The sequence below is a fragment of the Phytophthora infestans genome, genomic scaffold (genome assembly GCF_000142945.1).
Source record: "Phytophthora infestans T30-4 supercont1.16 genomic scaffold, whole genome shotgun sequence".
NCBI classification, from domain to species: domain Eukaryota; phylum Oomycota; class Peronosporomycetes; order Peronosporales; family Peronosporaceae; genus Phytophthora; species Phytophthora infestans.
The window spans coordinates 2,354,535-2,382,379 of NW_003303743.1; the positions used below are offsets into that span (position 1 = coordinate 2,354,535).

Sequence of the window (27,845 nt, forward strand, 5' to 3'; positions counted from 1 at the left end):
GGTGGAGAAGCGTTGTCTATATGTAGCCGCAATTACATGTATACATAATAATATTATGTCATAATGCTAAAATGTCAAATATAATTGTGAAGGCCTCCACTGTTAATAATTTCAACTTCATGTCAGGAATGAAAAGAATCTGAGAGAACATCTCTCTTCATGATTACCTGGCTACGCAGGCATGTACCGGTATCTTCCGATTGTTAGGGGAGTAGGAGAATGTGTCTTTTTCTCGAAAAAAAAACTTTTGTCGTGTGTGTGTTTTTGTCATCTACGGTACATGTTAATTAAGGTTTTACAAAACAAGAGCGGTTCAAAGTACAGAAGTCCCCTTCAATAATCGTATGGGGGGATCGTCTGATTATTTTGCATAGGGAATTCTCAGCGCTCTTGTAAAATACATGTACAGTATCCCCAATCCATGGGGTCCGATATAAAGGGGTAGTACAAGCTATGCTTATTCAGGGGGACTTCTGTACATGTATTTGCTGATTACGTTGACCCAACATGTCGTGTAAGCTCGGGTGACTACAGCTGAAGATTAGGGCGATAGTGCTACATGTATATTACGTTGACCCAAGTTGTCGTGTAAGCTTGCGCGCGTCCAAGGTCGAAGCTGCTCGTGGTCATTGCTGCTCACTTTCAAACTTTTTTTCCGAAGCACAAGCGATTAGAGACTTCGAACAATGGCTCCGTCGACTCCAAAGCTCTTCACGCCCGTGACTTTAGGCGGCAAGAACCCCATCCAGCTCAAACACCGAGTGGCCATGGCTCCTCTGACAAGACTTCGTACGGGAGCTGAAGGTGAACCCAAATCCATCGCCTCTGAGTCGTACCACCGACGGCGGTCTGATCATCTCGGAGGCCACTGACATCTCCAAGCAAGGCAACGGCTATTTCGGAGCTCCTGGAGTGTACACACAGGAGCAAGTGGAGGCGTGGAAGCCTGTCACCAAGGCCGTCCATGCGAAGGGTGGCAAGGTATTCGCACAATTGTGGCACACGGGTCGTGTGAGCCATCCACTGAACCAACCAAACGGATAATTGCCCGTGTCGGCCAGCGCCACCAGCATGGAGGCGGTGACAAGCCACGCTGTCACTGCTGAGGGTCGTAAGGACCACGTGACACCGCGCGCTCTAGAAGCTGACGAGATTCCTGGAATTGTGGAGGACTACAAAACAGCGACGAAGAATGCCCTCGCTGCAGGTTTTGACGGCGTGGAGCTGCACGCTGCTAACGGTTATCTGCTGGAACAATTCCTCTGCGACACGACCAACAAGCGTACCGACCAGTACGGTGGATCGATTGAGAACCGCGCGCGCTTTCTGTTGGAGGCGATTGAAGGCATCCTCTCTGTGGCAGATTCGAGTAAGGTGGCGATTCGCCTCTCACCATATGGCATCACCTTTGCCTGTACGGATTCGAATCCGCTGGAAGCGTATGGCTACGTGATCCGTAAGTTGAATGAGTTCGACCTAGCCTACCTTCACCTAGTTGAGCCTTATGGTTGGCACTTCACGGGGCCGTTGGTCCCGGAAGGAGGCATTTCACCGGTGTTTCGTCCAATGTACAAGAGTGTGATCATTGCAGCTGGTGGCTTTAACCGTGAGACTGCCATCAAGAACGTCGAGGAAGGCTACGACGACATCATTGCCTTCGGACGAGACTTCATCGGCACACCTGACATTGTGGAGCGTCTCAAGGCCGACAAGCCTCTGAGTAAATTCGACACCAAAACATTCTATCCGCGAGCGTGGACCGACCCGTTGAAGGTGGGATATACCGATTATCCATTGTGGCAGGAGGACTCCTAGGAGGACTGGAGGAGTAAGGCTTTCTCAGATTGGTAGTACAACCTTGGGATAGATTTCTTAAAAAATAGTCGTGTTTCCTTCCAATCGAGAGCTGGTACTTCTTTTATCGGCACCCCTCTTGTCCAGGTTTTATCACTCAGGTATTGTCCAGGTATACCGGCAGGTATTGTCCAGGTAGAGTTTTAACGGTTTAAATTACTCTCATTTTCTTCTTTTGATTCCTAGCCACCAGTTAGGGAGACACGTGGCAGCCCCCCCCCCAACGCCCCGAGGATGGCACGCACGAACAAGACTGCCCAGATCAAGGCGAAGATGGCAGAGCAAGAGCGTGTGGCCGAGGAAGCTCGTCAGGCTAACCTCGCTCTCTTGCGTGCGGCGCGTACGCGCTCAGAGAGAGCACACGCCAGAGAAAGTATGGAGACATCTCGCCCTAGTCCAACTGAAGTAGCAGAGGACAGCAATGCTCAAGAGCGAGTGGAGGAGGCAACAGAAGACGTCGCAGATGAAGTAGGAGATGGCGAGGAAGGGCAGGGAGGTGTGGACACGTCGAGTGAAGCAAAGAAGACTACGGGCGATGAAGAGGACGATTCGGTGGGAGATGAAGAGGATGCAGAGGAGGAAAAGGTCGCTTCGGGCGAAGGGGAAGAGGGTGAAGTGGAAGAAGATGAAGTGGAGACGGAACCAACGAGTAAGCGTCGTCAAGGAAAGAAAAGAACCGTCTCCGATGTCGAAGAAGAAGAGCTGGTTCAGGTCCCTGTATTTAAGGCGCATCATGATTCGTGGGCCTCGCTGGAGCAGCCTCTCAAGGAATACATGGAGGCGACGCGCCAAAAAATCGTGGTGAAAGAGGTGATCAATGTAGCCCGCAGGAATGCTGATCTTCGGCGCCAAGTGAGGTACCAAGGGCTTCCTGACTCAGAGTTGCCTCTCGTCCCTGCAGAGATGGAACCTTATCAGCGCAAGTTTATCTGTACGCATGGGTGGTCCGAACGTGACAGATCAACGGGAAAGCGGACGTCACACAAGCTGAGTACTACCGATTGTCCGTTTCAGATGCTGGCTCAAGCTACCAAGCGTAGTGACGGTCAATGGAGCGTTGTGATGAAGCGTGAAGTGTACGCCCATAATCATTGTGTCTCCGAAGACATTTACAGGTCTTATCCAGGTATTCGCCAGGTTCCGGCGGACTCACCTTTGATGCCAGGTATTGAGCTGCTGGTTGAATCCGAAGCCGGGACAACAAGCGTGTACAACTACATTCGAGAGAACTCAAAGCACCGAGTCTCCATGGATGATGTGCACAATCTACTTCGCCGGCTGCGTAATCAAGGTAAATGTTTGGTTTGATTACATGTCTTGTCGTCTTGTTCCCCTCTAACTTGATGTATTCGCAGGTGTGGAGTTGTCTGATAACGATGCCGTGGCTGAGATGATTATGGACTTCAACAGAGAGTCATCGGCAAATGTTTCTTCGGTGCACGAAAGTGCACGTGGAGATACCGGTGTGCTTTCCTTCACTAGTGAGCATATGCGTGCGATGTTGGACAACTTCCCCGAGGTGATTCAAATGGACTGTACGCACAAAACCAATCAGTAAGTTGCATGGTAGTAATTGGACAGGTTTTCCCCAGGTATGACCAGATTTTGACCAGACTTTGTGTATGGTTAGGTACAACTACCAGCTTTTTACGATGGTTGGTATGGACCAGTTTGGCCAAGGCCAGCCTGTCCAGTATTCGTTAATCGAAACGAACGGTGACTGGCATATGGCCAAGTGCTTGGATCATTTCAAGCGTGCGAACGAACACTGGCGGTTCGTCCGTATTGTGATCGTCGACAAGGACATGCGCGAAGTCGAGGTGGTTCGCAAGAAGCTTCCCGAAGCTCGGGTGCTGTATTGCCACTTTCACGTGATCAAGTGGTTGCATGAGACGATCAGAAAATCTAAGTCGTACGGTGCTTACGACGAGGATGTTTTAGCGCAGATGAAACAAGCCATCACCAACATGACTTACTCCAGGACAGAGGAAGACTACCATACGCACCGTGAAGAGTTTAAGAGCCTCGCTTGCCGAGATGATCGCACCGATCTGTGGGAGTATTTTGACAAAAACTGGAGCGACTGCTGCGAGATGTGGGTGATGGCGTATCGCGTTGATCTGCCTCACTTCGGAAATCACACCAACAACCGCGTGGAGAGCCTATTTGGTAAGCTCAAACGGCATCTCAAAGGCCACTTTACAATGAGAGCTAGTTTGAAGGTGCTTTTGGACTACCAGCGACGCAAAGAGGAAGACTATCGGTCCAAGGTCGAGATGCCTGGCACCTTACGGGACGTGTCCTACTCAGAAGAAATAAATGTAGCGCTGGGAATGACAACACGTTGGGTGGCGGTAGCGATCAATGCTCAATACGATGTTGCTACGGATGATGCTGTTGCTAACAACTACACGTTTACCGACAATGGCACTACTGTCACTGTCAGCGGTGGTAAACGTGAGTATCTTATCGAGAAAGAGGGTTACTTGTGCGACTGTGAGTTTGCTCAGACCATGAAGCTTCCCTGCAGACACGCCATGATGTACCGAAAGCGCTGTGGCAACCCATTCATTATCCCGTTCTCGACAATTGCGCCAAGGTATGTTGACTTTGCGTCCAGGTATTGGCCATGTTTTCATCAGGTATTAACCAGGTATGTGTTTTGCAGGTGGTTTGGTCAAAGCCGGCTCTCGCAACAGGAGTTGACAGAGGTGGCGGCACCGTTTGTGGCTAAGATATACAAAGCCCATTCACAATCTGCTGGTGGAAGGTTGAGTGAAGCAGAGAAATACAGACGTGCTCAGCAGGCACTTAGTCGCATCAGTGGTGAGCTTGCGAGGTTCGAAGACGATGCCTTCGCTAGTGCGATGTCGCAGTTGGATCAATGGTGGTACAACATGAGGAATGGACAACCCACGGCAGAGCATTCTGCCCCCAATCGAGACGGTGACAACAGACATGATGATGACAACTCGGATGGAGGAGCAGGTGAAAGTGGAGCAGGGGTGGATTCTGAACAACAGCAAGATACTGAGGCTAGCGATGCGAATGTGGCTACCAAGGATGATTCCGACGACGTACCGCCCACTCAGGTGGCTGGTCCTGCGACTCAAGCAGCAGAGATGTCTACGACCGCAGCCCAACCACCAAAAATCAAGCTGAATGGTAAGGTCAGAAGGGCCGGGCGACCTCATTTGAATCGTTCGGCGATGAAAGTGAAGGCGGCGTTAGCACTAAAAGAGTACAATAACGGGATGAAACTACGCGCTCTTTTAAGAGATAACGACGTCTGCGATGTGGTGTCTACTCTATGGATGATCATGCCTGGAGTTCGCGAAGTTGGGTCTTTCCTTACTACCTTTCCGGTCAACAAGAATGGTGAGGGAAGGTCAATTCAGTGGCGCGTCGACGGAGATTACGTGCCAGATCGAGTGCGATTCCGGCTAGTCGAATCGCTTGTTGATGATGCGTTGGATAAGTTAAGGGGCGGATTGGCGCTAGATGAAGAAATTGAGTTGGACAGTGACGGTGAACGAATGGGCAGCATTGAGAGTTACGTGGTGTCAATTGAAAAAGCTGGTCAGTTCACCAGAGAGCAACTGGAAGCTATGAAATCCTTGTGGGGGCTACAAGATACTTGTCGCAATGCTGTTCTTTGCTGTACCTGGTTGAATAGCACTGTTAAACCCGCGGTCAGTGACTCCGCTTCAGCGGGTATTATAATGGGAAAGATACTGGAGTGTTGGCCGTATACACCGCTGGTTGGGTTCGGATTCGACCTGACGTACAACAATCTCTTTTGCTTTCGAGATTCCGCTTGGCTAAACGATAATGCCATGCGTGCTTTTGCGGTTTGTCTCGCACGGTACAAGAACAATTGTACAGTCGTCATTCCGCCCCCCCCCAAAAAGCCAAAGATGCCAAGAATGGAACCCAACCAAAGGCCACCAAAAGTCGTATCTCTACAAGCACGCTCGACAAAGTTGGTGAAAGTGTTGCCTCGCACCAATTCGTGCTTCTTCCTATCAATTTTGGTGGCACGCATTGGGGATGCCTCGTGGTTGACCGAGACACCAAGGTTGTCAAGATGTACGACAGCATGGGCGGTAAGAGAAACAAGAAACGGTTGCAGAAGATGGCTGAAGAAATCCGTACTGGGCCTCTACGTGACGATTCCTACAAAGCTTTGAAAGTAACCGAGCCGGTGCAAACGGACAGTGACAGTTGCGGTGTGTTTGTGTGCCGGTTTTTCTGGACTTGCGTGAGCAGCGAATCCCCCAGCGATGTGTCCCCAGCTGGTATTACGAAGCTGAGGTGGGAGATGCTGCACGCAGTCATGAAGTTGAGGCCGCGCTAGTTATTCGTGCATATCCGTCAGTGCAACATGCATGTAAATACTAACGATTTTAATACATGGTCAATTCTTGGGCAAAACCTGGACAATGACTGTATGTGGCAGAAGTCGATAATGGTACATTCGTGGTACGCCACCATGAGCGTGAGCGCCGACACACCGCAGCGGCCGTCACTCTAGAATTTTTCTAAGTAGCGCACACATGATTTGCCCAGGTTTTAAAACCTGTAAAATACCTGGGTAAACGGTGAAGAAAACGATTGGTTGCGGTGAGTTCCGACGTCGACTGCCTACGATCATTTCCACTTTAGCCTAAGTCGTGCACACATGAGTATCCCAGGTTTTATACCTGGAAAATACCTGATTTGGTCATTTAAGTTCCCGAATGTAAATTACCAAGTCTGATTCCGTTCTCTAAAAGGAAACCTGGGCGAAACCTGGCTCCCTAGCTGGACTATCCATGGAGAATCAGATTTCTGAGTATTTTTTCAATCTGGGAAACCTGGACGCTAAGGTCGTCCTTCTTTTATTGTAAGAGCTTTAAAAAAGTCCCATAATAATACCTGCTACTGGATACCTTTTAGAAATCTATAAGTAGACACTTTGAAGAGTCACTGTCCATTCAAGATTTGACAAGATGCCAGAGGCAGCGAAGAACGACAACTCGTCGGAGATCACATGGCAGGAGTACCGCAAGATTTCGTCGCGATCGCACTTAAAGCACAATGACATGACAGCGGAAGTGTGTACAGAGACCATCGAGATCATCACGATGGCGTGCGATAAGCACGTTCCTATGAAGAATTACGAGACTGCAGCACAGCTCATCAAGCAGAGTATGGACAAGAAGTTCGGGTCGTCGTGGCATTGCTTCATCGGCGAAGGCTACGGGTTCGACATCAGCTACCAGCAGAGGCACATGCTGTATCTGTACGTAGGCGAGATCGGTGTGCTCGTCTACAAGTGCTGAGATCACACAGAGAAGAAATTGACAGTTTTCACGGTAGAACTTCAACGAGCTCCTCTTCTCCTTTTCTTGACAAAAATGTACTTGTGCACTTTTAGTGCCTACGAGAGGTTTATAGACCATGGTCGGCTACTCATTTTGCTACTTGCTACGTCGAACAGTTAGTTACCGTACTTTTTCAACAGCTACACTGTCCGCTTCGCCCGAAAACTTGGTCAGTAAATCCAGTGTCTGCTTGAGCGCCGGTAAGTTATCACTGCCATGTTGTCCATAGTCTTGGCAAACTCCTTGCTTTCCAAGTACCTTTGAAACACTGAATTTTCCTGCTTTTGTCTTCCACGCCCGATGCCGGACTTCAACGTCCGTTACGTATGGCACATCATATTTTCCATTCCGACGGTCGCATCCTCTGTCTTTTAATCATGTCGAAAATGAATTCTCGCTTCGAGAACTCCTTCCATTTCCGTTTTCCTGTCATTATCGGTTTTCTCCAACAGCTACATTCACAGGGATTTTGGTGGTTCCGGTCTCCCAAGTGGGCGGCTAGAATCGATCGACACCTCACACACAGCAAGTCGATTATGCTGACTCTCGTACGTCGCTCAGGGGCTCTGGCCCGCACGTCCGCCGTCCGCTGCGCCTCGGCGGTCCCTGTCACCTCTTTGTCCTCGGCTCCCGCCGAGCGTGGCAACATCCAGGAGCTGCTGGGCGGCAACGCCACAGCCCGCAACGGCGTCGGTACGGACCCACTCGAGTCGATCTCTTGACCCACAAGCTCCCTTAACCGCTGTCATTGCTCCCTCACAGAGTACGTCGTGTCCCGCGTGGATGACCTGGTAAACTGGGGCCGCAAGAGCTCGCTGTGGCCCATCACGTTCGGTCTCGCTTGCTGCGCCGTCGAAATGATGCACTCCGGTACGTTGTTGCCCTCTTGTCGTCGCTATATTTGCTGACACTTGCTCCCTCAATGTAGCTGGTTCGCGTTACGACTTTGAGCGTATGGGTATGGTGTTCCGTGCCTCTCCGCGTCAGACGGACGTCATGATCGTGGCCGGAACACTGACCAACAAGATGGCGCCGGCTTTGCGCCGCGTGTACGACCAGATGCCCGAGCCACGCTACGTGGTCTCCATGGGCAGCTGTGCCAATGGTGGTGGCTACTACCACTACTCATACGCCGTGGTGCGCGGCGCGGACCGCGTGATCCCCGTGGACATCTACGTGCCCGGCTGCCCGCCCACGGCCGAGGCGCTGCTGTTCGGACTTATGCAGCTTCAGAAAAAGGTCAAGGGCAACAAGTCGTTGCTGCTTAAGTTGAGGAAGTAGACAGCGACGTTGACTGCTTGGGGTAAATACTGCTCCGAGCATCTGTATAACGTTGAGAGAATACACAAAAGCAAAATGAATGAACATTTGCCAAAGTGCAACTTGCAACAGAAGTTGCCAATGTCAATTTGCAAACGTACCTTGCAAATGTTTCCGATTGGGTTATAAGGCCGGCCGTGCCGTAACCTTTGCCAAGAGCAATCGTCTCCTTGCATGCAGTAATCAGGTGGATCTCTCAACAAGCTCGTCCTTCATTGGCTTGCACTCGGGTGCTTGACATCATCGTCGCTGCGAGTAAGCGGACGATCACAAATTCGAGACCTTGGGGGTCATATCCCTTGTTGCCTCCACGAGACCAGTTCATTTCCTTGAGAACCTGATTTAGCTGATCAGAGTTGATGCTGCGCGCTAGCTCAAAACTCCTTCCACGTGGTGTGTCTGTGCCAAGGCAAACACCTGTAGCCGCTATCAGCGACCGTGTCTTTCATACGACTTCAACTGCTGCGAACGAATCTGCACTTCAGCAGCGTGGTGACATCGGAGATCTCCTTGGTGGAAATGCTGTAGCACGAAATGGAGCTGGTACGTGACGTGAACACTTCAAAAACACAATTGCTTCTGACTATTTTCTTTGCCCTTTCAAGAGTACGTCGTGTCTCGCCTCGATGACCTGATGAACTGGAGTAAGAAGAGCTCCTTGTGGCCTCTTTCCTTTGGCCTGGCCTGCTGCGCCGTCGAGATGATGCACACCGGTACGTCGTCTCTTGATTCTCTGCAATAAAGTGTCCGTAGCTAACAGCGCTCATAGCCGGCTCGCGCTATGACTTTGAGCGTATGGGTCTGCTCTTCCGCGCGTCACCTCGATGCACCGACGTCATGATCGTCGCTGGCACCGTCACAAACAAAATGGCTCCTGCTCTCCGCCGTATCTACGACCAAATGCCCGAGCCAAAGTTTGTCATCTCGATGGGAAGCTGTGCGAACGGCGGCGGCTACTACCACTACTCGTACTCGGTAGTACGCGGTGTGAATCGCATCCTTCCGGTGGACATCTACGTGCCTGGATGCCCTCCCACCGCCGAGGCGCTGCTGTTCGGTGTCATGCAGCTTCAGAAAAAACTTAAGGGCAGCAAGTCGCTGGTGCTCAAGCTGCGCAAGTAAGACTGCGCCGGAGGTGGGCTCTCGGTTGATTTCATAAAGCGTCCACTTTTGGTGGCCATCATCGGCAAAGCGTAATCTTGCAAAGCCATTATCTAAGCGACGGACTTATTTTCACTATGGTCTGCAAATTCTTTAGAGCTCGACTCAGATTCAGTGCCGTGCCGATTGTCGTCAAGTGATCTCAAACTTTTTCCCATGAGTTGTGGCCTCTCATCCGACAGCAACTTCACCTTCTTTTGCAACCCACACGAGGTGGCCATCATCACAAGTGCAGGGATCAGCGCAATCTGCCGCTGTCCTTGGGCTGGACCTCCTGTCGTGATTCGGACCGCAGATTCCTGTGGTGTAGTCTCCCCCTTGAGTATATTTCACCTTAATCGATCACCATGTTCCGCGTCGGCTCTCAACTTCTGCGCCGCACCGTTCGTCCTGTGGTTGCTAACTCGTCGAGAGCGATCCAGACCACTTCCACGGTGGCTGGAGCTTTTCAAGAGAAGCTGCAGACCTCGCAGCGTGGCAACGTTGCCGACCTTCTCAATGGCAACGCCGCAGCCCGAGACAGTGCCGGTAGGCAATATGGCTATAGGCTCTTAGCTATCTTTCTCTAAACATCGTGTAACTATTTTTCCGTTCCCATATTTGCAGAATATGCGGTTTCCCGTCTCGACGACCTTGTGAATTGGGGGCGGAAGAGCTCACTGTGGCCCATTTCGTTCGGTCTGGCATGCTGTGCCGTCGAAATGATGCACGCCGGTACGTGTCACCACTTTAACGTATTCGTATCTTGACTATTGTTGCTACCACATGCGCTCTTCCTTGACTTGACCACGGCTGCTACTCGATCTCCCATCGAATTGATTCCACGCCTCCAAATTCGTTTGACAACTTGGCGGCCCACACGGAAGTACGCTGCAACCCGAACGATCTCTCCATGTTTGACCACTTCTCCCACGCTGCGAAGCAGTAAGGTCTCCCAGACGGCCTGGCGCTCACTGTCTGTGATCTCCCCCAGGTGCCAGCTTACAAAATGAAAGCTGGGAGCGGGAGCCACTGTCTTGTTTCAGCCGGTTCGCGTTACGATTTCGAGCGTATGGGGATGGTCTTCCGTGCCTCGCCTCGTCAGACGGATGTCATGATCGTGGCTGGAACGCTGACCAACAAGATGGCGCCCGCTCTTCGTCGAATCTACGACCAGATGCCGGAACCTCGCTATGTGGTGTCACTTGGAAGCTGCGCCAACGGTGGCGGCTACTACCACTACTCGTATGCCGTCGCTCGTGGTGTCGACCGCGTCGTGCCTGTCGATATCTACGTCCCCGGTTGCCCGCCGACATCTGAAGCTCTCATCTTCGGACTGATGCAGCTGCAGAAAAAAATCAAGGGCAACAAGTCCTTGCTGCTGAAGCTGAGGAAGTAGACATTTATGGAGTTCTGGCATTACTTTCCTGAAAAAATCCTGTCTGCAGCTCGAGCACTCAACACAAAAAAAAATGTGAGCCCGGTTTCGGGGGGGGGGGGGGGGGGCAGAACTCAAGCATCAAGAACTTAAGCATCACCCTACTTCTTTAAGCTAGCGAAACCACACTTTTACTTTCCCATTTCCAGGGGTGGCACCTTGGATTCCTTGGTCATAGCTCACGGCCTTCGTAGATGAATTTGAGGTGGACATCAACATGCACAATTGCTGTCGACATTTGCTGGTGTGCGCTTCCTTCGTGACTAATCTCGTGGTGGGTGGCTTCCTCGTTGCTAGTCTGGACCTCTTCTTCTTTCACTCACACGACGTCGCCACCGTTTTCTAAATCGCATACCAGTTTCGTATCTTACAACTGAAGCTCGCATGATGTTCCAAGTTGGCTCCCAGCTTCGCACGGCAACGAAGTCCGTAGCAGTTGCCAAATCCACTCGCACGATACACGCAAGCCTTACCGTCGCAGACCAAATTCGAGGTCCAGCGAACGATGACGTCACAGAACGTGGAAACATCTCCGCTGGAAAAGCGATCGCGCGCAACAGTGTTGGTACCTTAAATTATTTTACTCAATGACGTGTTTGTGAGTATAAATCGTCCCTGTTGACTTAGAGTATGCGGTGTCCAGGCTTGAGGATCTTGTCAACTGAGCTCTCTCTGGCCCGTTCAGTTCGGCCTTGCGTGTTGCGCCGATGAAAGGATGCATGCCGGTATGTCCATCTACATCAACCCGTCGTTTGAGACCGACTTAATTCATCACCCCTCTTCATATCGCTTGCCACAGCTGGTTCTCGATATGATTTCGAGCGCCTGGGTATCGTTAGACGAATGTAATGATTGTTGCTGGAACGCTGATTAACAAGATGGCACCCATTCTTCGTCGAATCTACGACCAGATGCCAGGACCCCGTTATGTGGTATCTCTCGGAAGCTGTGCCAAAGGTGGTGGCTTAATATGCCGTCGTTCGTGGAGTCGACGCATCGTCCCCGTCGACATTTATGTCCTAGGGCGCCCTCCAACCGCCGAGGCGCTCGTCTTCGGGATCCTCCAGCTCCAAAAAAAAGTATAAGGTAACAAATCGCTGCTCTTGAAACTGAGAAAGTAGCAAACCACGCGGCAGCCTTTGTAGACTTGATACGAGTAAGGCTTGATCAACACCGAGTCGGCAGCTTGAGTCCGAAACTGTGATTTGGAGCAAAACCTATTCTCAGCCACACATCGAAACTACACTGCGCGACGTAATACAACCTGAGTATCTTCTAGCTAGAACCATTATGAATGGTGGCCTTCAACGACTGCTTATACACCAAAACAAACAACAGTTTTTCTTTTTTTGCAACTGATTATGCACATGTTCTCGGGTAGAAATCGTCCAGCCCACGTTATTTTATTAGAATTGATAACGTGGCCATCAGCCATCATGCATAATCAAAGGTCATTACAGTACATGATTACATAGTTGAGTTTCAGCAGCTGCCGAGTGTTCAGACTCTGAATCAGAGGGAGAGAAATACTCACCAAAGATTTGTACACCATCACCATACATTTTATCTGCATCACCAAAGATTTGGTCATCCACCATGTGGTTATAAATCACCAAAGAGTTGGGAAACATCACCAATGGCAAATGCTTAGTTGACACTCTTTGTACGGATTGGTTTGTAGTGGGCATCAGAAGGTGTACAATATCTTTATATATGTGATTCCACTGTCACGAGCAGCCTTTAATATATATGAAAAAAGGCAAAGTCGTTTTACAGAAAAGTGTTTAGCAAATATAAAACAAAGGCCGCTGCATTTGTTCGTTAGTACCTGCGACGCTTGGTCTGGTCACAAGAAGTACGACGCGTGCTTGGTAGTGTATTGGTCGAGCGATTCTCCGTTGTCTCCTCAAACCAACCTCTTGTAGTCTCACTATTTTCGCAGCTATCAACTTCACTTAAAGCTTGTTCTGCCGCAGTCTCTGAGAGGGGGTGTATCATTCTTGCACCGCGGACAGCGATGATATGTGGATTAACAAGATGATGAGGTGATGATGATTCTACAATTCGAGTAGGCTGTGACGGTCCATGTAATAAAGTTGCTGATGTCACTTCTTCGTGTGCTATGTGAGCGGGCTGCGACTCCTCCGAATTGTTGGAGCTTACCCAACCAGTTGGATTACTCACGAAAGTCAATACATTCTCGTATTCGTTTGAATTCCTCGAGCTTAATCCATGCGCTCCAAAGTGACGGTCAGATTCACCATTCAGATTCAGCGGGCTAATCGGTTCATGTAATTCTGGAGGTGCACGATATGTACCTAGACGAGATGCGTAAAAACTCACTGGGTGGCTTTGTTCAGGTGGCGACCCCCTCCACCTTGGTCCGTACAGTGGTCTGACGTCAATACATTGTATACTGAGCGCAGTAGTAGCTGTTTCGGATGGCGCTGTCTCTTTACTATTCTCAATTTGATTTTCGAGGGTGGTTAATCGCTCTCTTCTAAGTTGACCTCCAGTAGTTGCGAAAATTCGCTCTGCGTCGGGCATTCCTGGACAATGAATTTGCAGCTGCCGTGTTGCGTGAATTATGTGAACACAGAGACCAAACTTACCACTGAAGAGGCAACCACACAAGCGGGACACAGCGTTCACTAACCATCCATCGACTGGCATATTTTTCCACTGCATACGCAAAACGTGTATCGACTTGTAAGGTAATTTCTTGTTATCGGGCTCCGCAAAAAAGTCGTTGGCAGGGCAACTTTCATTGTCACCATAGCGCCGTTTTGGAAAGTGTTGGACTTGAACGAGTTGAGCAGGAATGCCATCAGCTGTGGGTACAATTTTGGCTGATAGCTCATGTTTACGAGTTGTCAAATTGTACAGAGATTTTAGGCGCTGTGACACTTGTGGAGAGCTTTTGAAAGTAAACTTTGTGTTAATAAAAACGTGTCGAGACTGATCTAAGCGCTCAATCATTTCGAAAGGAGCTGCTTTCTTCGACTTATTCACTAACTTGAGTGTTTTATGGTACTGTTCAAGTGGATTATTCGTAGCTGCGTATCCAGGAGGAGTATGAAATGCCTGCCATTGACTGAAACGAGGATGTAAAATCCACTGTGAAATTATATGATCAGCTACTTTGCGAAAATGCTCACAAAATGCTGATGCAGAACGCCATGACGATAAAACGAGAGATCTTCTACTCAGGTATTCTTCCTCGTTTCGTGCGTAGTGAAGATTGTTCAGGTCCCGAAAGATGATATCGATAGTCACGCGCTCTAGCTTTCCCTTAGTGCGGTCTTTCACGTTTTGACAAACGTGAAACCAACACATTAGCTACTTGGATTGAGGAAGTGCAACTTGACAAGCTTTGAGCTGCGCATTGTCTGCGTCGGACATGATAAAGGCTGGTGAGAAGGCAATCAAAAAAATCTCGAATAATCCGCTTCGTATACGAAATACACCATGCTACATCTTTTCCGGTTCGCTGCGACGTGCAAAAGTAAATCATTGGGAAGAACTTGCACCGGCAATCCGAAAAACCAAGAACGAATACAGGAAATTTCTGTTTGACAATACTATGAGTACTATCGATATGAAGGATCGTTGTACACCGTGGATCGCGCTGCGCCTCCACGTATGTTTCCAGCATCGAAAAAGAAGTGATACCAATACGAAATGGATACAGTGCAGATCCGTCTCCCAGTTGGGGAGCAATCGTGTTCTCTTCGTGCTTTGTATCACAAAGTATCATCAAATCTGTGGGCTCATCGGAAATGTTTACCAGAGTATCGTACATGTGTTGTCTACACAGATCTATCACGGGCTGCATGATATCTCTTCGATGAGCCTTCCGCCATCGTTTGGTGTGGCTCTGCACCTGGTTCAATAGTGGAGGAGGTCCTTCTAGTGTCATACGGGATATCTTTTTGCATATAATCCCAAACAGCGCCACAGGGGTAATTGTCGAGTCTTCTTCAAGTCGTTTATCAATACACTTCTTCATGTTATCTGTCAAGACAGGAAGTTTTGATGTAGGTGACATGACGGCTGTGTCCTGCATTGTATGGTCCCCGTCGACAGATACAGCAGCCAAATTGCTCTTCTCGCACGTTAAAACTCGGTATCGACACTGACATGTTATCTCAGTCTCTTTACATCTAGCGGAAGTGCACCTAGTTATAATTCTTCGCATGGTATGGCGTGTCATTAGGGACTCATCGTCATCAAATTTGCCGTGATCCAAGGTACATCGCTCTGGTGTATTTCTTTGACGACTTCGACTGGGCAGAGAATCCACAAATTCATCCAGTGAAACATCTTGATTAATGGCTGTGTTCCAGATTTCCACCCAAGGAATTCGCCTTCCTCGTCGTGTATCGCCCACCTCACTCTAAAGTACAGCCGATTTGCGTTAGTAAACTAAAAGAACTCGATGTTATTAAGCGACTATGTTCATGCCCCGGGTAGCGCCATCGTGGGCGGGTCGTTCATTGAGAGACGCCTCCTGAATATTCTGAAGTGTAGCGATGTGTTTCCTTGTGGTCTATTATTGCGTTGATTTAAATGTACCAGTACGAAACGACCACAATTGCATGTTTATATATAGCTTGCTGTAGTGGTGAAATCGTCCAAATCACTGGTGATTCGTCCGAATAGAATGGTAGGTGATCCCTCCCGATTTAATGGTTATGTTCTCTGGTGATTGTATCAATATTTGTGGTGTTGGAGTACCTCACTCAGTGTTCAGCGTTGACCATTATGCTGCGCTCTCGTTTGATCCCTCAACTATCTCAATGATCGGCAACGATGCTGAAAGCTGCGGGAATCACCGGCTCTCCTCGATTCTTCCACACAACCTCGTCGATCGAGAATGAAAAGCCGAAGTCACCTGTTGCCGACTTTATTGTTGAGAATGCGACGGTCCATGACAGAACTGGTAGGTGGTCAAAAACTGAAAGCTCTTTGAGAGCAATCGATAAACTGCCGACTTTTCATAGACATAATATGTAGTACCGTCTTGACAACCTCATCAACTGGGGACGTAAGAGCTCAATCTGGTTGTTGCGTAGTCGAATGATGCACTCTGTACGTGAATAATGGTAAATCTTAGCAAACAGAAAAAAACTTAAGCTTTAACTACTGGGTCTTGTTACAGCTGGCTCGCGGTACACGTTAAGCGAATGGGAATGGTATACCGAGGGTCTTCTCGTCAAATCGAGGTCACGATCCTTGACTGGAACACTGACCAACAAGATGGCGCTGGGCATGCGTAGTGTGCACGACCTGATGCCCGATGTGGTATTTATGGGCAGCTGTGCCGATGGTGGTGGATACTATCACTACTCGTACGCTGAGGTCTATGGCTACAACCGTTTCGTACTCCTCGGCTTCTACAGCTTCAAAAGAAGACAAGGTAAGGAAGTAGCCGCTATCTCCGGTTGCTACTCCCCAGGAGCTCGAGAAGAGTTAAAAAGTGGCTTCAAACGCCCGCTTTGTTGAATCAACCGCTTGTTTTGCTTTCGGTTCACCTTAACGTTTGAGAAAAATGTAATTTCTGCTGCGATAAAATCGTCGTTGTAGCTTGAGCTTCACGCGAACGTTGAGCATCTACCTGCATTAATTCATCCTTCAAGGTTGTGATGAATAAGTCAAGCTGTGCATCCACACCTGAAGGACAGTAATCTGCTGACCACGCCTCCAATTCTCGTCGCGATGCATTCAAGAGGTCATCAAGCTCTGCTAACGGTACTTTAGCCTTTCTCATCGCAAGCTTCCATAACGTATTCAGAGTATTAATTTTTCTATTGTCATGATTCACTGGGGCTAAAACATGAAGAAACGTGTTAAGAACGACATAATCGCACCGTTCTGTAGTCGAAACCCACGTCGGGTCGGATGTGTAGCCTCCTGTCTCCTTATTGAAGTCCCTCTCACGCGATTCGAGGCGTAAATCACTTGCCGCAGTGTTTGTTTCATAGTGGCTATGCCCACAGTTCGAGCACTTGGATGGTACTTCATCCCTTTCAGGTCTCACAACCAAACACCGTTCACACAAACGATGGTTCCTTACGCAGTGAAAAAAATTAAAAGCGTGACGCTTAGTTTTCACATCGGTACTCATTGAAACAAGTAGGTATTCCACACGATCTTTTTCTCGTAAGATATCAACTGCTCGCTGTCGTTGATGAGCTGAGAATGTGGTCGATGCAGACATTTTCACAAGGTTTCCAGCGTACAATAACGCAATGTACTCGCGAGCAATCATGCGCGCTTCGTAGACTTCTTGAACTCGCTGGTGTTGTATCATAACACGCGCGTGAAGTGAAAAAAACGATGAGAATTAAGTTAAAACGAGAATGGTTTGTGTTGGAAGTGGCGCGTAGAGATCTACAAAATTCGGACATTCTTCTGTCAGCCACTGATTAATTTGCTTTAAGTTCAGTAAATCCAATGGGAGGTTGTACCGGTCTGCAAGAGCGTAAAGCTGTTTGTGTGGCACTCGCCACGTCCAAATGTCATTTCGAATTAACAGCAAGAACGTTGAAGAAATATCAAGTACACTGTCTTCTTTTTTCGTCTGAATAGCAGTACGGATGTGATAAAGAACGCGGCTATGAAGTCGAGGCATAATACCATATGCCAGCTGTTCGCGCTTGACAATTCTCGCTCGATACGCCGATAAAAACCTCTTTGCCTTTATGTTACGCCACTGATTTAACCCTGCTTCTTCACGTTCTGCGATGAGGTTACGTCTCTGCTTTTCACTAAGCACGTAATGTAGCCAATGAGACCATGTGAGGTGTAGTAAAGTTTGAAGCCTTTTCGCTGCGAATTCCTTCGCTTGTCGCTTTACTTTTAACCAGAGCAAATCCAGCTTTGCAGTGCATAAAGTTCGGGCTTTAACGTCCAAGTACAAACGAGAAATTCGTCTGCCAGCTCGCCTTCGACGGAGAAGATAACGCTGAACCTTCGCTTGCTGGATATGGTACAGACCAGCGATGACTTTCGCACTTGCGTCCCATATTTTCTCGTTACGACTGGTTAACGCAGCTTGCATGCGCTTGTAACATGACTCTTTAGATTGGAGCATTCTGAACATACAACAAGTGAGTCTTTTTTCTATGAGGATACTATGACCGTCATTACCGGATGTGAGTCTGTCGTTGACGCTGGGTCTCGCGTATTTGTTTCATCCGACAATGAACGCCTCGAAATAATGCTTGAATTACTCTGGCAGCGACGTGAGCCACCGGTTCTTTGTCTCTTAATTCCGGGAGCTCTTTTTCAAGATCATGAGCTAATTCCTCGAGATTCGCTTCTTCGTTTTGGTAGGTTTTAACCAACCTGACTGCGTCTATGTGAGCGACACTGCTATCTCGGAAAGCAGTATTTTTTCTAGTGACGTTCATCACTTCTTTCTCTTTCTCGGTTACTTTATCTCGTATGATCGCGACGTCGAGTCGAAGCTGCTGAAGTTCCTGTTGCATATCCTCACACTTCAAGTGATACACTTCACGATCCTTTCGGAGACGTTCCACTCTTGACAAAAGTCCCGCGATATATGAGACAAGGTCGATCCTGCATTATGAGCGGATAATGCGTTACCATCAGTGAACATGTATCCATTGGTCGAGATGTACTCACTTGTGCTTTCGGACGAAGTGACCTCGAAACGTTTTCTGAATCATCACGGCACTCTTTCGAAATCGAGCAACACCTACACCATGATATTGTATGTAGATTCAGGAACGAGATCTTGCAAAGAGAGTACGATGGTCCGAACCTTGTCGGTTCTTCCACTTCTGAGTCATCCTCACTGTCACCAGAATGCGTTTCTGTAGCAAGTGTCTTTTACAATAAACCCATCAGCAAAAGCTTTACACCCACGTTCCGTAATTTGCCAACCTGCGCCATCGCCTCTGAATAGTTCGGATTCGAGCAATCCGAATTTCACTGCATGATACCAATCGGTAAGTTATTTTATTGTCTCTAAAATACTACGAGCCGTCGACCTCAAGTAGCGTTGCCGTGGAGATGACAGTGAGTCACCAGTCCAATGTTGTTGCTGTTCAGAGACGACAGTGACGAGTTGTTGCATCACTTGCTGCTTGCGTGATGGAGCTAAGACCTGATCACGTATGGCAGCCACCAGAAGACGACATCGTTGCAAGTCTTCGTGCAGTGAACTCTCGCGCATGGCACTTCCAGAAATACATCTTTTAATAAATAAAATACCACACAATGAAGGTTTTACTTTTTGTTATTTTGATTGAGAAACACGCTTACAGTCTACAAGAAAAGTTCACGTGACGTCATGGCTTCCAGCTCAGATGGGATACTTGACCTTCTCCGTACATGCCCTCGTCTTCCTCCTTCTACTGGGACATCATCTTGATTGGTCGCATTCGCGATGGCCTCAAGATACTCAGGCTCCAGTTCGGCCTGTCCTCCGAATTCCAGGTAAGACGGTAGTGACGAGCGTTCGCTATCGCAATATTCCGACAAGAGTTCCGACAGTGACGGAGGCTTGCGGTACTGACGTCGCGGTGGCTCGTCGTTTTGCGTAACCATACTCGCTGACAGTGCGTTGTTCGTGTTGGTAAGATCTGAGTACGATTCCGCCTCATTCTGGCAGTTATTTGAGTACGCTCGCACGAACGAGGACTCAGAATCCGTTATTTGAGGATCTTGGTACGGATTCGACATGGAGTTCTGCCAGTCGAGTTGAGACGATGCGTTGGACGACTGACTCTCACTATCGTCGTCGTCTACGTGTTGCACGCCCTCCAAGTGAAGTGGAGACAGTAGGTCACTCAACCAAGGTTCCGGAACGTACTCGACTCCTCCGTTCTCTGACGGTACCTCAGTCCAATGTTGGAGATCCGTAAACGAACTTCGAGTACCAGCAGCGTCGTCCTTCCGCATTAAATGTGGGAGGTCAGTGAAGTCCATGTCACTGAATGTATCGGAGGCCACTCCATACATGGAATTGGGTCGGGAGATCAAGTTGGACACTTCGCTACTCTCCACACTGCCGTACGCAGCTCCCGACGTGTCCGACTTGAGCTGTACATGGGTCGTACTTGAGGATTCCCGCTGGATATGTACGTCTGGTAGAGCGTCTTCGGGTTTACTTTCCGAATCTTCGGAGCTATCCGGCACATCAACCGGTATTTTCGGAACATCTCTGGGACCAAGAGAGTTCATCTGGAAGGCCTGGAACGCGCTAGACGTGAGGTCCGACAGGTCTCTGTACTCGTGAGCGTCTTCGCTATTCTTCTGCTTTCGCTCCTTTGACGCCTCCTCGCGACGATTGTGTTGCTTAGAATTTGGACGTCGTTGACGTCTCGGAGTCGGGAACTGCTCGTCATGTCGGAAAACATGCAGCGGAGAGCCGTAAAAGGACGGCGGACGGTCGTCACTCACCGTTCGTCGTAGCGGAGGCGCGATGCCTACGTCGTGATGAAGACGACGTGTGTCCGAGATAGTTCCTCGATTGTAAGGGCCGTCCTCGGTATTGTGACTACGTTCGATCTCCCGTGCGTAGACTTCCATCATCTTGGCTAAAGCTGCTTGTCTTGTCTCCTCCGTGACGTGTAGACTAGCACCGCGTTCTTCTTCATACAGCCGCATAGCGGACATGGCCAACCGGAAAGCTTCGTCGTCTCGGTCTTCCAGGTCGTCACTGCGATGTCGACGGCGAGTTGTGAACGCGCCAGCGAGATTTGAGTCACTTAGAGAAGTGTACGGAGACCCCAGCTCTGGTTGATGACGTACAGGAGGATCCGAACCAGTTCCAACACCTGAGGAACGGAATCTCGACTCAAAGTCAGCTGTATGGCGATGCTGGCCTCCACTCAGCTGTGTAAGGCGAGCATTACGCGCGTCAAAGTACTGTTGCGTGCGTCTCTGACTCTCGAACGTGTCTCTTTCCTCGCTTTCATGTCGACTACGGAAGCCAGTGTCACGACGACGAGGAAGGTGTCGAAACTCGTGACTACTTCTAGATCTAGATCTAGAACGTCCATCATCTGAAAGCTCAGATCTAGACACCCCACGACCAGAATTAGAATTGAAGCCATCGGATCCGACAGCACCAACACCGGCGTGATCCTCTTCGCCATATTCAGAGCTTAATCCAAGGAAATCTCCCGACTCATTACGTACGAATCCATGCGCACGAGGCCTCGTAGGCGGGTCACAGTGTTCACTCGATCCTGTTGCATACTGGTGCATTTTCTTCGCACGTTCAATATGTTCGCGACGCATTTGCTCTTCGTACTGCAACTGTTTACGCATCTGTTCACTCTTACTAGGTGGCAGGCCTAGTTCCTCGTCATCTTCCATATCGTCGTCTTTAAGTTGCTCTTCCCATGCGCTTGCACCTAATGGAGTATCAACTGGCAACGTCTCACCCGACGCACTGTTCATACCAAGCAAAGACTTGGCGTTATTGTCGAATCTCCGTTCTGTCTGCACTCTGGACTCGTTAAACGCGTTATTGGATTTCTTCAACATGTCCTCGAACTCTTTATTCATACGCTTCGCTTCCTCCATATCAGCCAATCCATTGACATCTTCGTTCTCGAAATAAAATTCATTCTCGTCGATAGAATGGTGTCGGTTCTCAAGAATAATCATCGACTCATCGTATGCAGGGCGCACTTGACTGTCGTCTAGCTTTTTGACGCCACTGTCGACAATTCGAATCGAACCGTCCATCATGGGTACACTGACACCATACACTACGGATTCGGAACATTCCAAACAGATGCGCACCTTTTTAGCACCAACGCGGGCGTAATCCAGCAGATATTCGTTGCCGCAAGGGTTGCAGACGACTTTGCCACACTTTCGACACAGCCGCCGACGATGGAACAACCCGAACCGCGTCTCACAGAGCTGACAGTGCGTAACGCCCTCTTTCCCAGGCAACTCCAAGTCTCCGAGTAACTTTTCTTGTGTCAAGCGCTGTAATTGGAAATGGTGATTCACTTGGGCAATATTCTTGATGCGACGCTTCATCACCAGAATTTTTAGCCAATTAGGGGCGTTCCCTTTGATGTCCACATGCAACGTGTGCACTGCGTCCACACACCCTTTCTCGGCCGACTCGGTGAAGATATATCCGGATCGATAGAAGCTGCCACGGACGAGACCGTGGCTACGGTTCAAAGGTGGACAGAATGGTAGACGGATGGAGTGGATGCTCCTCACCCAGCCCCGTCGCTTCGTGTTGGCGTCAATAAACTCGTCGTGACACTCGATGTAGCAGAAGTCGCGGGGTCGAACGAGTTTATTAGGAGATTCCACTGCTGTCCACTTGACTGCGACGTAATGTTTTGGGTTATCCGGTGTGGGAGTTGCAAGAGTCAGCAGCGTCTTTTGATCCAGCAAGTCTTTGCCTACGGTTTGCGCAAAACCTGATAATTTCTCGGGGGTGTCAAGTTTGAAAAAGTCCGAAATCTCATCGATTGTTGCACGAATTTTGCAAGACCCGCGCAAATAGGTAAGTGCCTTGGCATCTTGTTGCGTATCACTGGTCCCGGAGTTGTCCACACCTTGAAATACGTCCACACCGTCTTCTGATGATAAATGTAGCCATTTCATAGGCCCATCGTCTTGTCTCGAGTAGTACACGACTTCCTTGCAGGCGTGTTTCGCGAGACCTAGTAGATATTTGTTCTCTTTGGAGCTGAGTTGTGGCACGGGGAAAAAGTCGTCAGGTAGTGGCAATTTGCCGGGAATGTAGCCGTCTGCGGAGCTGTTGTAGCCATGTTTCAGGTTGGCACAGTTGGTCGAGTTGGCCATGGATGAGTCCATGTCATTCCGACCGGAGCCTCGTCCAGACCGTCCAGATCGACCGGAGCGACCGGAGTGCGACGTCGAGTGCGTCGAGCCCCGAATGAAGTCGGCGCCGAAACTTGCCATTCCCGACAGTTAATTGCGCTGTTGCCAGACGGTTGTGAAGGTGAGTGGCAGGTGTTAAGCAAGCACCTACACCTGAGTGAGCAAAAGGTCTCGGTGGGTCTACGTCCTCAGCTGCCACAAAAGACAATTGCAAGTTGCCGACACTGTTTGACGCAACAGGTTTGGAACACGAAGCCGACTGAGGAAGTTCGCACCAAGCACGGATCTCTTGCGCGCGATGCAAAGAGCCAGTTGCACGGAAGGCGACAGAGTTGGCTGGAGCGACGGAGCTTGTTGACCGGCAACACAACCACACTTTGACCGCCAGTCGAGCTCCGTTGCGTTGAGGTCGGCGCGGCGGTGACGGCCTGCTGTTATAAGAAGCGAGCGCAGTCTCTGACGTTCTTCCCTCCTCTCGCTGTGGAGTTGCCTGGACGTGCACAATGAAATGTTGAACCAGAGTCGGGTCGGAATTGCCCATCCCCTCCGTGTCAATGTCGCTTCGAATGCTTTTCAACCTATAGATGGCATTAATGAATAATTTCATCAAATGAGGAATGCCACTGTCCAGCATACAATACTCGGGTAATCTGTTTTGAAAAATACTAAAGCGTCGTAAAAAATGTCGTTGGGACCAAAATTTGGGAGTCTCATGTACATGTACCAGTACCTCAAGAATTGTAGAAGGCAATGTTCCTGCAGGAGTATTATCTGCGCGCAAAGGTTGTACTATGGTCGACTTCCCTTCAGGTCAGGCGGCATAGCCGATTCTACCTTGACCACCATCGATGATGGCATCGCCGCCTGGGCACGGCAAAATGGTTCTCAACGTCATCATCAAATGCCTATTTTGCTGGGGGGGGGCTACTGTATCGCAATTGACAGTTTTTGCGATTTGGCATAGCAGATAGCCCATTTCCTGTCTGCGGCGGCGATGATGTCCATCGTAGTGATCCAGACGCTGGGAGCGATGCATGCGCGTGTAATGGACCAACAAGCAACTTGTACTAATACATACTGTAACATCACCGTGAGCGGACATGATTGTCCTTGGGAGGTTGGCTCTGGACGTCGTCGTCCAGTGGACGAGAATGTCTCGCAGAGTCGGTCGAGTCGTCATTGACGACTCGACCGCTCGTCAACAACGACACCGAGAATGTGTTGGATTCGGGGTGTTGTGGGTCGCCAATTGCAGTGACTGGCTCGCGTTGGCCAAGTCATCGACCGAGGTATCGTAGCGACAGCCTCCTCGAAAAAAAGTTCCGTGTCGGATTGACATTCCCAACGGGAAGGCACGTCAGGACGTTGAAGGTACATGCACCATGACGTCTAACTACACCGAGAGATTGCTTCTTCGATTTTTTCACTTGGACAACAGATATTTTACTTGGTACCAACAGACTGGGGACTATCTACATGCAGTCGCCCGGTAGGTCGACGACATACACACTGTCTTAACTACAGTACGCCTTACGATTCCTGAGGCGTGGGGCTGCTGATCCATTTGCCGTCGAATAGAACAGTGCCGGCAGCCTTCGTAGGAGTCGTAACGGTGTTGCACTTGCAACTAGGTTTCACGGTTCCGTTCTCCATATACTCGGGACATCCGCAGTGGTCACACAACCCCGGTCCGTGTCGGGGTGAGCTCACCACCGACGCAACGTCGGTCTCCTTGCTGGCTCGCGCCGGGACCCACTCACCTTGAGACGTTTCCATTAGCTCTACATCCTCGCCGGCAGTTTGATCCAGCGCTTTATTCGCACGTAGACGATCTTGTTTCTTGCGTTCTGCAGCAGTATCCAGCTGCTGCTGTCGCTGTTCCTGGAGATACCGCTCCTTAACCGCTATAGACGATTGCGAGTCGACTGAAAACTGGCTGCTTGGTGGCTCGTCATCACGCGGTTGTTGACGGTGGCGACGCAGGTTCTCCAGCTCCTTTTGGCGTTGCTGGATCTGTTGCAGCACCGACGCAGCAGGTTGAGGTTCACGCTGTTTAACGGACTCGGATCGACGAACCGGCGACTCAAGAGACTGTTGTCGACGACGAGCTTGCTCCTCTTGATACTGCGCCATTTCCTCAAAGTCGGACTGCTGACGACGACGTGCCTGTTCCTCCTGATAACGAGCCTGCTCTTCGAACTCCTGCATCTGCTCGGAATGAAAATTGTGTCTCTGGTGCTGAGACATCTCGTTCGTAGACTCCCGCTTCCAGTGGTTAAACAAATCAACCATTTCCTGCTTCTTCACTGATGCAGCGGCCACTGAGGCCCGAGGTTTCTGGCCTGGATGCGTCTTGTTCTTCTCATCATCACTGGCACGACGCTTTGCCTTCCTCGGAGACGCCACAGGAGATAGAGGTCCTTGCGGTAGGGTACCTGGCTGTTCACCAGTCTCACTTGCGCGTTGTTGGTCTTGCCACCAACGCGTGAGGTCCGTGGTAGTGCGGATCTCCCCCAAGCCATCGATCGTGTGCTCTTCATAGTCCGTCAAGTCACTGTCGCGGTAGTCAGAAGACAGTCGCGCGCCAGCTCCAGCTGTGAGACGGACAGCCTCCTCGCCTTCGTTGTCGCTGGGCTCCTGGTTACTACTGAGCTCCGACGACATAAACGAAGGGAACCGATCGATCGGTTGACGTCCGGCTTTCTCACTCGTGGACACACTGCGAGTCTGGGGGTGTTGAGGCATCACTTCCGCCTCCGGTTCTTCCTTTTCTTGCTGCTCCGCCACTCGGGAAGAAGGAATACGACTTCTAGCCTGCTCCTTCTCACGCTTCTTTTCGCGTTCAAGTTCCTCACGTAAAAACAATTTCTGTGCCAATTCCTGCTCGTCTAGCACGATACCGGAGTCGCGGTCGTACACCTGCATCTCGTCCCATAGCTGAACACGTCGACTTAGCTCAGTGGCACGCACCTCCAAGTCGCGTTTGATCTCATCTTGTTGCGCAAAAAAAGATGCCGCGTCGCTCGGTCGGTCCAGCATCGATAACGAGCGTCTCCGTTCGTGTTGCGGTGGCTCCAGTAAACCAGGATGCGTGACACCTTCCACTTCCGTTACCGGCTCCTTGCCGTGTCCTCTTACCGGACACGTGCCGGCACGCGTCGTGTGTGCTGAAATGTGCGACTGCTTGGCTTCTGCGGAGCACACAGTGCAGATACGAACCTTGGTGCGTCCTACAACTGGAACGTCAAGCCACCAGTCGTCGCTGCATCGTCGACACACACCCTCGCCACATTTACGGCACACGTAGCGCTTAGACTTGGTCGACATGTTGGTAATCGAGGCCAGTGTGTCTCGGAGGCCCCCAGCAGTCACAAACTCACGGAAACACAAGTTGCAACTGCCACGTGTGCGTTTCCTCGCTGGGATATCCAGATCGCCTAGTAAGGGGCTGCTACTTAGTCGCTGTTGCTGCAACAGCTTGTCTACTGTTGCCAGAGCTGCAACCCGTTGCGCTAAGAATGTAGGCTGCAGTAATTCCAATGCCATTTTACCTTTCAAGTCCAACTCCATGGTGTACGTCACACTGAGCACGCCTGGTTCGTCCGTCTCCACTGCTGTAAGGCCAGATCGATAGATACTGGCACGTACAACCCCGTGCTCCTTCTCTAATGACGGACAGCAAGGAAGCTTTAATGAATGCAGCGATCGAACCCATCCGCGTCTCCCTCTTGCATCTGTAAACTCTTTTTGACACTCCAAGTAGCAGAAGTCTCGGTTCCTAAAGAACCTGGACGGAGATGCCACTAGAGCCCATTTCACGCCCACATATCGACGTGGTTGTTGCCCGGAAGGAGATACGAGTGTATACAGCGTAGAGTGTTGCACCAAGTCGGCGTTGAACAGCAACAAATGGTCCGCAGCTTCCCGACTCGAGTCCAGTTTGAACAAGAGCGCGAATTCCTCGATACTCGCGTGGACGTCGTCGCTGATGGCTCGTACGCACGTGGCGTCTTTGGCTTCACTAACGTCTCGAGCAGCGCCACGCAGCACGTGGATATTGCCCGGCGCGCCTCGAGGCCGCTGTGCCGGACGCCACAGCACGCTGCCCGGCTCGTCCTGAGCCAATGTGTCTTTGATCAGAGCATTAGACGTCTCATTGGCCACACGCACGAGATGCTTCTTCATACGCGGCTCCAGATCTGGCCGAGGGAAGAGCTCGTCCACCGGAGGCAGCGTCGGCTCTGAATGGGACTTGGCCGAAGCCACGGACGGAGGCGGCGCCGGACGCGACATATTACGCGTCATGGTGTGCGGGATAGGCATCGTGGCCGGCGGCATGACGCTGTGTCCGCGGTTCGGACGCACGTCAGACGCCGCGGGCTTAGGCGAGGGCCGCGCGCTGGCGCTGCGCGTGCGCAGGCCGTCGAAGCGCATGACAATCGTTTCTTCCGACCGTCAACGAGAATTTACTGAAGTGATACACTGGCTGGATTGGGCCGCAGAAACGTTGTTGCGTTGTGCGCGAGATCCGGCCTACGAGTGAACTAAAACAGGGCGGGAGTGATTGTTTTGTCGAAAAGGCGGCGGGTAGACTGGCCAACTGTAGGTGCGACCAGCGAGGCTAAAATCGTCAATTCACTGCTATACGCACCTTAAAAGAACGGAGACGGGTGAAAGAAAAATGCTGAGCTCTCGGAGCCCATGGTGTTTTTCTTTAGAAAAATACATTTAGTTGACTATGTTGTTGCGCTGGCGGGGGTAGTGCGAGGTCAGGGAGATTGCAGCCACATGGTCTCAATGACAGTCCCATCCGGGCCATTTTCTTCCACATTGACTCAACACTATATTGGCGTGAAATTGGTGTAACACGG

General features: G+C 50.1%; 8 protein-coding genes across 8 annotated transcripts; 5 read left to right on the top strand and 3 right to left on the bottom strand.

Annotated features, from left to right (window-relative positions):
• Positions 1–686: 686 nt before the first annotated feature.
• Positions 687–1,833, top strand: PITG_22873 (12-oxophytodienoate reductase, putative; the record flags this gene model as incomplete). Its single annotated transcript, XM_002902995.1, has 2 exons — positions 687–847; positions 1,062–1,833. 2 exons carry the CDS (start codon positions 687–689, stop codon positions 1,813–1,815), a joined length of 915 nt encoding a protein of 304 aa, XP_002903041.1.
• Positions 1,834–2,628: 795 nt separating this feature from the next.
• Positions 2,629–3,412, top strand: PITG_23315 (uncharacterized protein; the record flags this gene model as incomplete). The annotated part of the gene is made up of 2 exons (XM_002902996.1): positions 2,629–3,136; positions 3,210–3,412. The coding sequence occupies 2 exons, from the start codon at positions 2,629–2,631 to the stop codon at positions 3,410–3,412; spliced, it is 711 nt and encodes a 236-aa protein (XP_002903042.1).
• Positions 3,413–7,743: 4,331 nt separating this feature from the next.
• On the top strand, positions 7,744–8,589 carry PITG_09015 (NADH ubiquinone oxidoreductase, putative; the record flags this gene model as incomplete). The annotated part of the gene is made up of 3 exons (XM_002902997.1): positions 7,744–7,913; positions 7,983–8,090; positions 8,149–8,589. 3 exons carry the CDS (start codon positions 7,757–7,759, stop codon positions 8,499–8,501), a joined length of 618 nt encoding a protein of 205 aa, XP_002903043.1.
• Positions 8,590–10,048: 1,459 nt separating this feature from the next.
• Positions 10,049–11,079, top strand: PITG_09016 (NADH ubiquinone oxidoreductase, putative; the record flags this gene model as incomplete). The annotated part of the gene is made up of 3 exons (XM_002902998.1): positions 10,049–10,229; positions 10,308–10,415; positions 10,727–11,079. The coding sequence occupies 3 exons, from the start codon at positions 10,049–10,051 to the stop codon at positions 11,077–11,079; spliced, it is 642 nt and encodes a 213-aa protein (XP_002903044.1).
• A 4,251-nt stretch (positions 11,080–15,330) lies between these two features.
• Positions 15,331–16,050, bottom strand: PITG_09018 (uncharacterized protein; the record flags this gene model as incomplete). Its single annotated transcript, XM_002902999.1, has 2 exons — positions 15,331–15,514; positions 16,013–16,050. The coding sequence occupies 2 exons, from the start codon at positions 16,048–16,050 to the stop codon at positions 15,331–15,333; spliced, it is 222 nt and encodes a 73-aa protein (XP_002903045.1).
• Positions 16,051–16,377: 327 nt separating this feature from the next.
• Positions 16,378–17,027, top strand: PITG_09019 (uncharacterized protein; the record flags this gene model as incomplete). The annotated part of the gene is made up of 2 exons (XM_002903000.1): positions 16,378–16,537; positions 16,999–17,027. The coding sequence occupies 2 exons, from the start codon at positions 16,378–16,380 to the stop codon at positions 17,025–17,027; spliced, it is 189 nt and encodes a 62-aa protein (XP_002903046.1).
• A 2,386-nt stretch (positions 17,028–19,413) lies between these two features.
• PITG_09020 (uncharacterized protein) lies at positions 19,414–22,947 on the bottom strand (the record flags this gene model as incomplete). Its single annotated transcript, XM_002903001.1, has 6 exons — positions 19,414–20,220; positions 20,287–20,403; positions 20,506–20,941; positions 21,353–21,464; positions 21,510–21,586; positions 21,653–22,947. 6 exons carry the CDS (start codon positions 22,945–22,947, stop codon positions 19,414–19,416), a joined length of 2,844 nt encoding a protein of 947 aa, XP_002903047.1.
• Positions 22,948–24,504: 1,557 nt separating this feature from the next.
• PITG_09021 (uncharacterized protein) lies at positions 24,505–27,408 on the bottom strand (the record flags this gene model as incomplete). Its single annotated transcript, XM_002903002.1, has 2 exons — positions 24,505–26,411; positions 26,526–27,408. The coding sequence occupies 2 exons, from the start codon at positions 27,406–27,408 to the stop codon at positions 24,505–24,507; spliced, it is 2,790 nt and encodes a 929-aa protein (XP_002903048.1).
• Between the last annotated feature and the right edge of the window lie 437 nt (positions 27,409–27,845).